Source organism: Xenopus laevis, chromosome 7L, assembly GCF_017654675.1.
Source record: "Xenopus laevis strain J_2021 chromosome 7L, Xenopus_laevis_v10.1, whole genome shotgun sequence".
Classification (NCBI taxonomy): Eukaryota; Metazoa; Chordata; class Amphibia; order Anura; family Pipidae; genus Xenopus; species Xenopus laevis.
The window spans coordinates 21,727,749-21,739,791 of record NC_054383.1 but is presented as its reverse complement, the minus strand read 5'-3'; the positions used below and the strand labels follow the sequence as shown (position 1 = coordinate 21,739,791).

The following is a 12,043-nucleotide window of genomic DNA, read 5'->3' as shown; positions in this document are numbered from 1 at the left end:
ACTGAATCTCCATGGCAATTTTTAAAAAGCATATTTCAGAGCCAATTCTATCCAGTCAGGGCACAGATGAAACACATAGGACAGACTTTTCTGATCTATTCACTGCTACATTGTGCTCTATCGTTTTATTTGAATAAATGTGCTGGTACAATTTTACACAATGGGAGCACGGTCCTCCTTTTATGTTTATTTGAAGACTATAGTGATACCATGATGGACACATGATGGACCTTGTATGCCGGCCTTAGTGTGTGTTTAATCATCAGCTAAATGGGAAGTGAGAGGGGCTTTATTTCCCTCAGTTTCCCAGTTAATTGCTTCCTCCTGGAATGAACCAGTAATCACTGTCTGTAAATTGGAGATTATCACCTGGTCATATTTTATTAACCTTGCAGGTCTCCTGGTAAATAGATCACCTTAATCCCACTTGAATTGAATTAAGTACTGATAAAATTGTTTCATTCCTACAATGGTCTTTTAGACAGTATTGTGGCACCTTATCTAGTGATGAATCCGGGATACCCTTGTCCTTACAAATCACCTTGCACAATCGTATCAGTTAATCCATAGAGTCATTGAAACAGCAACTGGAAAAAGTTGGGTCTGATTGGGCAGGTTGCTAGTTTTGCCCAATTATTGACCCATGCTCTGTATTTGTTCTTCGGTCCAAACAAGTGGATATCAAGTTAGAATCTGCTTAGAATCAGAAGTAGATTCCAATCAGACATCTTGGTTAAAGCATTTGTACAATGACTGTATAGTTGCAAGTAAGTGATGATTGGCTTAATGGACAGTTGGGAAACTTCTAAAGACCTTGATTTGTCAAGTTCTGTTCATTCAGCCATCAAGCCATTCCATTGGCAATTTCTTCCATCACATTATAATGGTTTGTTATGCAATTTATATACATATATACAAGAGTATAAGCAGTGCAAACCCTTAAAGGGATACTGTCATGATTTTTATGATGCATTTTTTATTTCTAAATGACACTGTTTACACTGCAAATAATTCACTCTACAATATAAAATTTCATTCTTGAACCAGCAAGTGTATTTTTTTAGTTGTAATATTGGTGTGCAGGCAGCCATCTCAGGTCATTTTGCCTGGTCATGTGCTTTCAGAAAGAGCCAGCACTTTAGAATGGAACTGCTTTCTGGTTACCTTCCCATTGTTCTGTTGTTAGGCTGCTGGAGGGGGGCAGGGAGGGGGGTGATATCACTCCAATTTGCAATACAGCATTAAAGAGTGACTAAAGTTTATCAGAGCACAAGTCACATGACTTGGGGCAGCTGGGAAACTGACAATATGTCTAGCCCCATGTCAGATTTCAAAATTTATTATTAAAAAATCAGTTTGCTCTTTTGAGAAATGGATTTCAGTGCTGGAGCAACACTATTAAGTAGGGATGGGCAAATTTTTTCACCTTGTTTAGTCTCGGAAATGACGCCCATATACTTGTATGGCGCTGTGCGTCAAAAAAAAAAGACACTGTCAAAATAAATCTCCCACACATCAAATTATTTTTGACGCCCATAGACTTTAATGGATGTCGGCAAATTTTTGGCAAAACAAAACGGGTCATTTTTTTTCCGCTTTTTCAATATTGTTATACCAATGGTCCTGAGAGGTATAGTTCAACCAATCCCTTTTATTGTGTTGGGTTTAGGGAGCCTGATGCCTAGTGGCTACAGTGTTTGTTACTTTATTCCCTGTTATGGGTTTCTTGCACTGTCCTTAGCTACATGTGATAAGGGGCCTCTAATTTCAGAGCCTTACACAGTTCTGTCACTTTTACGTTCACCTGGTGCAGTTCACTATGGGCATTTTTGATAGTTTAGCATTTTGAGACAGCGCTCAGTTTTGCTTCCGGATAAGACCCTTCTGCCTTATTTTGTTTATTAATTTTTGCCAATTTTAGACCTAGTGCCTGGGCAACAATCCTCAACCTGCAATGCAATATCTAGTTTATCCTATATGCCTCACTCGGTTCTTTGTTGATCCCCAAGGATTCTTTCGTTTTTTTACTCCCAATTTTGGTTTCTATGGTAATTAATTGGATTCCTGTTGTTGGAGCAATGTTTTGCACAGGGGAGGGTTCTTATATATATATTTATATATGACAAAATGCAATAACAGTCATAATAGGAACTGGGTAATGTATAGGGCGGATACAACAGCTCATTTTATTGTTCTAAGAGTTATATCCCAGCCAAACACACATCTCCGGTCTGTCCCCCTCAATGGCTTGGGAGAGACAAGGATCAAAGGGCAAGAACAATATACTGTATCTGTCTTTATTGTTGTTTGTCATGTAATTGGTCATCAGAACAATATACTGTATATGTCCTTTGCATTGTTTGCCATCTAATTGGCCATCAAAGGGAGTGATAATATGGGGCAATAAGATTTAATGTAGAAGGAGTGTAAGAAGTGACTAAATTAGGAGGTTTCACTATAGTTAGCAAAAGAACAGCCGACTCCGTTCTGTCTGCCAAAGATTTTGTTCCCTCTAATTTAAATCTGATTTGAAACACAAAGGTTGACTGGGAATTTTGGACTTTAGTAGAGTATAGATGTCACGTAAAATATACTGATATACTTAAAAAATAAATCACCGCTTAGCTTCAAGTGTAGTTGCAAAAACAGAAGTGGCCCCTTAGAAACCACATTGGGTGTGGCAAAATGACTGCAGGTTCTGGCCTACAATAGGTTAAGGCCTATGGCACGCCCAAATGTTTTGAACAAATTACCCTCTTTCAGCCGGATTCCATTTCCTTTATTGGAAAAGATGTAGCCCATGGTTGAGCCCAAATTAGATTTCACCTCTGAAGCAACACTACCACTAACTAATACTTGATCATAGGACCACCTCTACCCCCTTTCCACTGGGGTGTGTCTCTTACACCATGGCTCCCTTTTCACTGATGCCTCCCTTGCCTTTCCAGCCCCATCTACTGTATACTACTTTATGGTTTGAGATGAAAAACTAACATGGTCCCATCCTCCACCCATTACATGTACTGCATACCTCTAGTGAAATTCCACCTGACATTCCTGTATCAATGGAAACCTCCCTGCCACCCAGGAAATGTCAACCCTCTGGATGGGTTACATCTCCTCCCAAAACACAACTGGCCCTCTCTCTAAAGCAGTGATCCCCAACCAGTGGCTTGTGACCAAGATGTTGCTCCCCAACCCCTTGGATGTTGCTCTCAATGGCCTCTTATTATTGAATTCCAGGCTTTGAAGCAAATTTTGGTTGCATAGAAACTAGGTGTACAAGTAGAGCCTCCTATAGGCTGCCAGTCCACATAGGGTCTACCAAATTGCCAAACACAACCTTTATTTGGCATCTCCTGGTACTTTCATCATGCTTGTGTTGCTCCCCAACTTTTTTTGACTTTGAATGTGGCTAAAAAAGGTCATTAGTGAATAATCTTGAATAATAAATAGAAGGTGGACTGCAAAACCAATATATTAAAAATACAATTTATTATATAATCACAAAAACACTGGCCGGCCAGAAAACACAGTGAATAAATTATGAATAAATAATTCTAAAATCAGTAATAAATACAATCCAGATGGGCAATCACTTTTCCTGTGGAGAAAATTCAAATTACTTTTCCTTGTTGTTGGTATATGCTTATAATTTAAAAAAAGAAGATGGTTGTGAGTTGCAGTTCAACAAGACAGAAAAGTTATTTCCCAGAAGTTGGAGCTGGGATTTTGAAGCAGTGGAGTGTGCAGAGTATTTAATTAGACAGAACAAACAGGCCGGTTAAAAAATGGGTATATTGGGGCATCCCCAGGGCCAGAACTAGGGGTAGGCAGAGTAGGCACGTGCCTAGGGCGCAAAGGTGGAGGGGCACGTACTTACTCCTACCCCTAGTCCGGTCCCTTCTCCGCCGACCGCCTACTTGTTATCATCTATGAGCGATTGCTGCGCACAAGCTGCCTAGGCTGCCTTCCCGGCTTGGCCCGGCTCTGGGCGCCCCCCACTCCCTCCTCCTTGCCAGCTGCACAGGCCACCGAAAAAGAAGTTGGAATAATCTCACCAAACACACAGTTCTGGAATTTCACAAGGGCACAGCCGGATTTGAACTCTCAGCAGCCTTAAGCCTGTTTCATGAATTTCTCTGCAGATGTCCTTTTCATGATGATCCAAGATGGCACACCATCTGTTTCAGTGTGTGCGCTCCACAGCGGAACGCAGCCTCTGATTTATTTTCACAATCTCCCGCTGCTTCACCGATTTCCCGATTTCACGAACTGGCGGATCACGAAGAACCAAAAACTTGTAACTTTTCACGATTTTTTCGTGATTTTGATTAAAAGCATAAAAAAAATAAAGTCCACACCAAGGAATGATCCCACCTGGGTACAGCAATGCGTTTCGCCATACTAAGGCTTTCTCAAGTAGTTAAAGACCGGAAGTGATGTCATTTCTCAATTTAGGATGGCAACTTAGTTCCACTCTATGGGGCAAATTCACTAAGCACCGAAGCGCCGAACGCTAGCGTTACTTCGCTAGCGTTTGGCATTTTCGTTACTGCACAAATTTACTAACGAACGCTGGCGTAGATTCGCTAGTGTTACTTCGCACCCTGGCGAATTATCGCTACGGACGTAACTACGCAAATTCACTAACGCGCGCAGTGTATTGAACGCTACCTTTTACACTAGACTTCCTTCGCCACCTCAGACCAGGCGAAGCGCAATAGAGTAGATAGGGATTGCTTCAAAAAAAGTCAAAAATTTTTCTAAGTCCCAAAAAACGCTGGCGTGTTTTCTACATTATGGGTGATAGGCTGAAAAAGATCGCAAATTTTTTTGGGGCTCCCCTCCTTCCCCCCTACATTTCCTGACTCATGGCAACTTACCTATACAGTGGGCACATGTGTAAGGCAAAATAAAATTTTTATTTGATGTTTTGAAGGTTTTCTAGGCATTTGTAGTGTTGATACGTATTCCTCCATTGAAATTTGAATTTGGCGCCGTATGCAAATTAACCATCGCTAGCGTAACTTCGCTTCGCTTAGCGAATCAACGCTAGCGCAACTTCGCAACCTTACGCCACCCCTGTGCGCAACTTCGGATTTTACTGAATTTAGTGAATAATCTATTATTGGCTCTAAAGCCCTTTTTACCTTATATTGGGTCCCCAAGTCAGTTTCCTTCCCATGCTTCTAAAGGATTGCATGTATATTAAAGAAAGATACAATTTTCCATAGCTTGGAGCTTCTTGATGCAGAATATATGTGGAACATAATTTTATGTTATGGAAACTGTTAGGCTATGAAAAACTGGGGTCCTCTTTCTATTACAGCTACGCTGGGCTTTCCATGCCCTTGTGACTTTTGATCACACCTGATGGCTGTTGCCACGTTATATGTAAAGGATAAAAAGTACAATTTCTGAATATTAAAAATGAATCAATAGCTTTGGTTAATAGAAGGCAATAATCACAATAAAATGTACAGTCCAGTCAGATGCAACAAAACAGATTTCTTTATTATTTAAAACCCATTAGTAATAAAACTCTGTCTGAATGTGCGGCTGTGATTCATATTGCATAATAACTTATAATAAATAATTGCAAATGTCTGTAAAAATAATAACAGTGGTGCTCCAAGAATGTTTTCTATTAAAAACTTCAGTATGGGCTGTATCTTTGTCGAGTAGGCTCATTCAGCATTGGGTGTACGAGCATGGAAGAGCATGGATAAGAGCCAAAGTTTGCTGAAGGAATAGTTGTTGGGTGGAGTCCAGGTGAAATAACAGTTGATTGTAAAGGACTGAACGGAACAGATGATGCTGCCATTGTATGAGGCGCCAGAACAGAAAACTCAGGCTGGACTGAGTATCCAGGAGTTGGAAGGTCAGGGTAACCATAATAAGGCACATAAAGTCCCGAAAAGAAAGCTTCAACCCTTGCATCTTGTGTTTGACGCTTGAACTTCATCCTTCGATTCTGAAACCAGGTTTTAATCTAAAGGAAAAGATAATGAGTTATTTATTAATATTACTTATTTATATCAAAATAATTCCAAGGCAAAACTTGTACATATCTTATTACATATAATCGGATAAGAATAAAACAATATGACCATGGCTTCTTCTTCTGGTCTCCATATCAGAACCACACACTTGGGGTCACAAGACAGAAGATCCCTTTGCACTACCGCACATATAAGTCGTATGATTCAGAATAGTGCTGGAGTATTAGCCCCATTTAAAGGCCTGAGCCTTCAAATTATTGAAATTACAGTATAAGATGCCAGGAACGATCCATGTAAAAGGAGAGTCATCCACAACATATAGGAAATTACCTTCAACATCAAAATACTATGACTATGCTCTGCCTATCTCAAGAGGTGATGCTGTTACACACTTCAGGGGGCTCCATTGTTCTGTTGTGAGGCTGCTGGGGAGGGGTGATATCACTCCAACTTGCAAGAGTGAGTGAGGTTTATCAGAGCACAAGCCACATGACTTGGGGCAGCTGGGAAACTGACAATATATCTAGCCCCATGTCATATTTCAAAAGTAAATTAAAAAAAATCTGTTTGCTATTTTGGGAAATGGATTTCAATGCAGAATTCTGCTGGAGCAGCACTATTAACTGATGCATTTTGGGGGAAAAAATCCCATGACAGTATCCCTTTAATGGCTTTTGATTATTTTAGGAGCTAAGAGACTAAAGACCAGACCAAGACTATGTCCCATTTCTACAATGTAAAAAATTCAGCTAGAGGGAATTTCCACCCAAAAAAACAGAATAAAAGATGTAATTCTAAGAAACTGTACAACATAAATAAATACAAATATTGCTGTACTGAAAGCAGTATCTCTATGGCTGTTTATATTTTCTGTACTGCTGGGTCTGACTCCTCAATAATGTAGCACAAACCAGCAGATTAACAGTGCTGGTGGAGATATGACTTATGTTACACTGTTTTAATGGTCATAACCATACACGAAATAACTTTAAAACCATGATTTAAAAATACGTATATTTGAAATTGGCCTAGAAATAAAAAAAAATCTTGATTTTTGGGTGGGGCTGCCTTTTAAGCTATAATGACACTAGCTATAAGAAGAGTTTTTATAATGTCCTCTGTTCAACTTAATAACAAGGAACAAATACATAAGCATTTTGGTGCATTGTTGCTGCTTACCTGAGTCTCAGAGAGCTTCAGCACCTTGGACAGCCGCCTTTTCTCACTGGATCCAATGTATCTGTTCTCCTTAAAGCTCCTTTCAAGCTCTTCCAGCTGCTCAGCGGAGAACTTGGTGCGGGCTCTGGCAGCCGCATCTTCATCACACACAGACTTGTTCTTCTTGTTGGTGTCAGTCATGCCAGTGACCTTATCTGCTTGATCTCCAGTGCTTTGGTCGGAAGCAGGAACCATCATTAATGCCCTTCGAGATGTATCAAGCTCTGTAAGACAATCAAGGCAGAGAAAGCATTGTAATTATTGTTCATTATAATTTGCCGAATTTATTTTACCATCACGAATGATAGATCTTTATAATGGTGTACAGCTCTGCTTCTTATTGGGAGCATTCACACTTACAAAGGCTGCTTTAAAGGTGAACTAAACCCACACCCTACATTAAAAAACATGCACACCATCACACAGGGCCACCTTTGTCCCCCAACCAGATCACTGTTGCTGAAGGCAACTCCATAGTCTTGTATGTGGAAGGATTGGCACATGCTTGGTGTTGAACCTAATATCAGCCAAACACAGCTTTACGTTTTAAGACTATGTACTGGGAGGGGGGGGGGTCCATAAAGCTGTATTCAATAACAGTGATCTATTTGGCAAGTGGGCCATGTACAGGTGATCTAACACAGAGGGTAGGGAAGTTAATCCTCTAAATTACAGCCTCCAGTGACCCTACATGTCAGGCTAAGCAGATACATAGGCAAGTCATATTCTAGTGAGCCACCTGAACACATTTAGTGCTGATGGTGTTTTTTTTTTTGATTATTTAGCTATTTGTTCAGTACCTCTCCAGTTACCAGTTCAGCAGCCATATGGTTTCTAGGGTCGAATTCAGTCTAGCAACCAGATCATGGCTTGAATGAGACAAGATTATAAATATCAAAGGGCCCTAATACAAAGATAAGTAATAAAAAGTAACACTAACAATAAAAACTTGGTATTTGGCTACTGGGTCAGTGCCCACCAATAAATGCCACAAAGAAGCAAAGAGGAAGCTAAATAATGAAAGAAATGAATATACAGCTATAGGTTACTACTGCAAAGAACAGTGGTTGTCAAAACATCCATGTCCATGCTGTTACTCTTTGGGCAATGGATTTAGGGAAAAAAAAATACTGCATACTTTAAATTTTATGAAGTTAGAATATAATTTACCTTGTGCTGCTGGCTGGGATTGAATTGGGTCTTTAACAGGTGGGCTTCTTTCTTCATTCTGGATGTTCCTTGCACAATAATTTTCCTTCTCTCTGTAGTCCAAGCACGGCAATGTTGGCCCAGTAGCTCTTGATGGCAATGAGATACTGTATTCCTTGTATGGATAACCACTTTTAAATCCTAATAGATCCACATTGGAGTAAACAGGTTTCCTCTGACTGCTCTCTGAAAGCCATTCCACTGAGTAAGGTCTCTTCTCCATAGTCCTTAAACTTTGTGTTTCCCCGTTCACTGACTGCCCAAACTGAATGTCCCTCTGAGGTTGCACAAATATTTAAACCCTTTAACTAGGGAGGGGTGTAATGAGTCAACACTTGTTATGATACCGGTAACAATTGGCCTGACGGGGTGTTACACTAATCTGCATTCTCAAAGGGCTGTCATATCTGGCTAATCCCTAATGTGTCTACACTTGACTCTTTCACTTGGCACCAAGTTCATCTCTTTAGACTGGACATGAAGACTATATCTGCCATACTGTTAATTGAATCAGACATCATTTAGGATTAGATAGTCGTTTATTATTGTCTTTTGTGGTTACAATTCTTTCAGTGGAAGAAATACCTGGCAGAGTCAATTCAATGGCTTTCAGATTCATTCAAGCCTACAATGAGACGGAATCAACGATCATATCATGTCTGGCCTCTACGGGCAGTCTCATCTCTTTCTGACTATAAATAAAAATAGAGTTCTGATTCAGGATATGCATTCTGATTCATAACTAACAGGAGGCCGGGAAAGCAAAGCCCTCAATTCAGTTGAAGGAAAGAGGAAGTGAAAAATGGCTGCTGCAATATAAACACCAAGGTGGAGACGGCTTTATCTGATCTTCTGGACGGCACTATATGTTTTTGCTAAGGAGGAAAAAATGTTAATGTGTTTTTATTAAGGAAGAAGGACTTTAGGAAATGAGGGAATTGTCATGAAGTCTAATTTGTCTGTAAAATTTGCAGGGCCTAATTTCAAAGTCAAAGGCCCTGATGTTTTTATGAAGCAGATCAAAAGCCTGATTGGAAATGCATTGTAACAGGTAGAGTCTGCAATGTCTAAGATGGGGGGAAAATGGAAAGGTGCACTAACTGTTTCTTTGCCAGGTAGATCAGCATATGAAGGATCTGCATTGGAATGATATAATTGGGGTTCTCCCCCCCCAACAAACACTTTATGTAATATGGTAAGAGGCAGTCTAGAAAAGCAAGCACCATGGCAACTAGCTATTCAACTCCATAATAAAGAACAAAATGACAAACGTTATTCATTAAAGCATGCAAACAAATCTCATTAATAAAGAACTAAACCTGAAGCTATCATACTGTCTTCAGATATCACTGCTCTAAATCTGATATATATTTTAAATCCCCCCTGAATGCTAAGGGTCAGGGCAAACACTCAGATTCAGGGAGATTAGTCACCTGGCGACAAATCTCCTCTTCTTCGTGCCGACTAGCCTCCCCGAACTGCCTCCCGCCGGCTAGAATGCCGGTGGGATGGCACTCGGAGCGCTATGTTTTCCGAAGTCGCCCCAAGTTTCCTCGTGAGGCCCTGACCCTAATGCCCCACATGGAGATTGCCTTAAACAAAACCAGTTTATAATGAAGACAATGCCCTATGGGTAATTATGACACATATGCAAATTGTTTTGACTCGGGCATAAACGTCTTCCCATTATGGAAGATTTCTCTGCATCGCTTATAACATTTGCTTGACAAAAACAAGGTAAATTAGGAACCATTGCTATGGGCCATTATAGACATTCGCCCAGGTGCACCAAGGCAAACAGAAGAGAACATGCATCTATGTGCACTTCAATGATCTGGGCTATTCTTCTCCTCCAGAATCCATTATAACTGCTGATCTGGCAGAGGCCAGGTGAGGGCAAAGATTCACTCCGTTCTGACGAGAGAATAGCAAGCTCTTGTACCTAATAAGAGGTGACATTCATATTTTAATATGAAACCTGCACAAAGGCAAATGCGCATATTGGCGAATCCTGCCGGTCCTTGCACCTTAGGGTTTTCACCTTATGGTTGAAATGCCCTTGTGTTTGGCCAACATTCTCTCTAAACCCCTTGTGCGAGTTTCCTTTGCAGTTCTCAAGTTCTCACTCACCCTCACCTGGTTAGTTTATCTCAGTGATCCCCAACAATTGGCTCACAAGCAATATGTTGCTCCCCAACCCCTTGGATGTTGCTCCCAGTGGCCTCAAAAACAGATGCTTATTTTTCAATTCCTGGATTTTTTCAATTCAAGTTTTGTTTGGATAAAAACCAGGAGTACTGCCAAACAGAGACTTCTGTAGGGTGCCAGTCCATATACCAAATAGCCAACCACAGCCCTTTTTTTGGCATCCCCGGGGACCTTTTTTTCATGCTTGTCTTGCTCCCCACTATTTTTACATTTGAATGTGACTCACGGGTAAAAAAAGGTTGGGGACCCCTGGTTTATCTGAAGACTATTAAAATGTGTCTAATAAAAATGACTGTGGGTATCAGTGTGCAATTGTGTACAGGTATGGAACCTGTTATCCAGAATAGCTGGGATTTTCCAGATAACTGATCTTTCTGTAATTGGGATCATCATTCCTTGAAAGGGTGATTCACATTTAAGGTAACTTTTAGTATGTTATAGAATGGCCATTTCTTAGCAACTTATCAATTGGTTTTGATTATTTATTTTTTATAGTTTTATAGTTATTTGCCTTTTTCTTCTGACTTTCAAATGGGCGTCGCTGACCCCTTATAAAAAGCAAATGCTCTGTAAGGCTACAAATATATTGTTATTGCTAATTTTTATTACTCGTCTTTCTATTTAGGCCTCTCCTATTCATTTTCCAGTCTCTTATTCAAATCAGTGCATGGTTGCTAGGGTAATTTAAACCCTAGCAACCACATAGCTGAAATCGCAGACTGGAAAGCTGCTGAATAAAAGGCTAAATAACTCAAAAACCTTCAATTATAAAAAATGAAAACCAATTGCTAATTTTCTCAGAATATTGCTCTCTACATCATACTAAAAGTTATTTCAAATGTGAACCACCCCTTTAAGTCTACTAGAATATCATGGAAGTATTAAATAAACCCAATAGACTGGTTTGGCTTCAAACAAGGATTAATTATATCACGGGCCGATAAAAGCTGCCCCCCCGACAGGCTTCCCCGATCGAGATCTAGCAGAAAGACGGCCAGATCTCGATCAAATGGGACAAAACATCCCGTCGGATTGCGGCCGCATCTGTTCATTGATGCGGTCCCGTGATCCGACCGCCGTTCCCATTCGTTAGGATCCGATCATTGGGCCCTAGGGCCGACGATCAGATCAGCCCGATATTGCCCACCTCAAGGTGGGCATATCGGGGAGAGATCCGCTCATTTGGCCAAACGAGCGGATCGCTCCGCGTATGGCCACCTTTAGTTTGAATTAAGTGCAAGATACTGTTTTATTATTACAGAGAAAAGGGAAATAATTTTTTTTAAAGAAACTGAATTATTTGCATAAAATGGAGTCTATGGGAGATGTCCTTTCTGTAATTCTGAACTTTTTGGATAACGGGTTTCTGGATAACAGATCCATACCTGTACTTTTGGTAGCCA

At 40.4% G+C, this 12,043-nt stretch overlaps 1 protein-coding gene across 1 annotated transcript; it reads right to left on the bottom strand.

Moving 5' to 3' along the window:
- Positions 1-5,496: 5,496 nt before the first annotated feature.
- On the bottom strand, positions 5,497-8,727 carry ventx3.2.L (VENT homeobox 3, gene 2 L homeolog). The gene is made up of 3 exons (XM_018225205.2): positions 8,394-8,727; positions 7,185-7,447; positions 5,497-5,995 (listed from the first exon to the last, which is right to left on the bottom strand). The coding sequence occupies exons 1-3, from the start codon at positions 8,653-8,655 to the stop codon at positions 5,660-5,662; spliced, it is 861 nt and encodes a 286-aa protein (XP_018080694.1). The 5' UTR covers positions 8,656-8,727; the 3' UTR covers positions 5,497-5,659.
- Between the last annotated feature and the right edge of the window lie 3,316 nt (positions 8,728-12,043).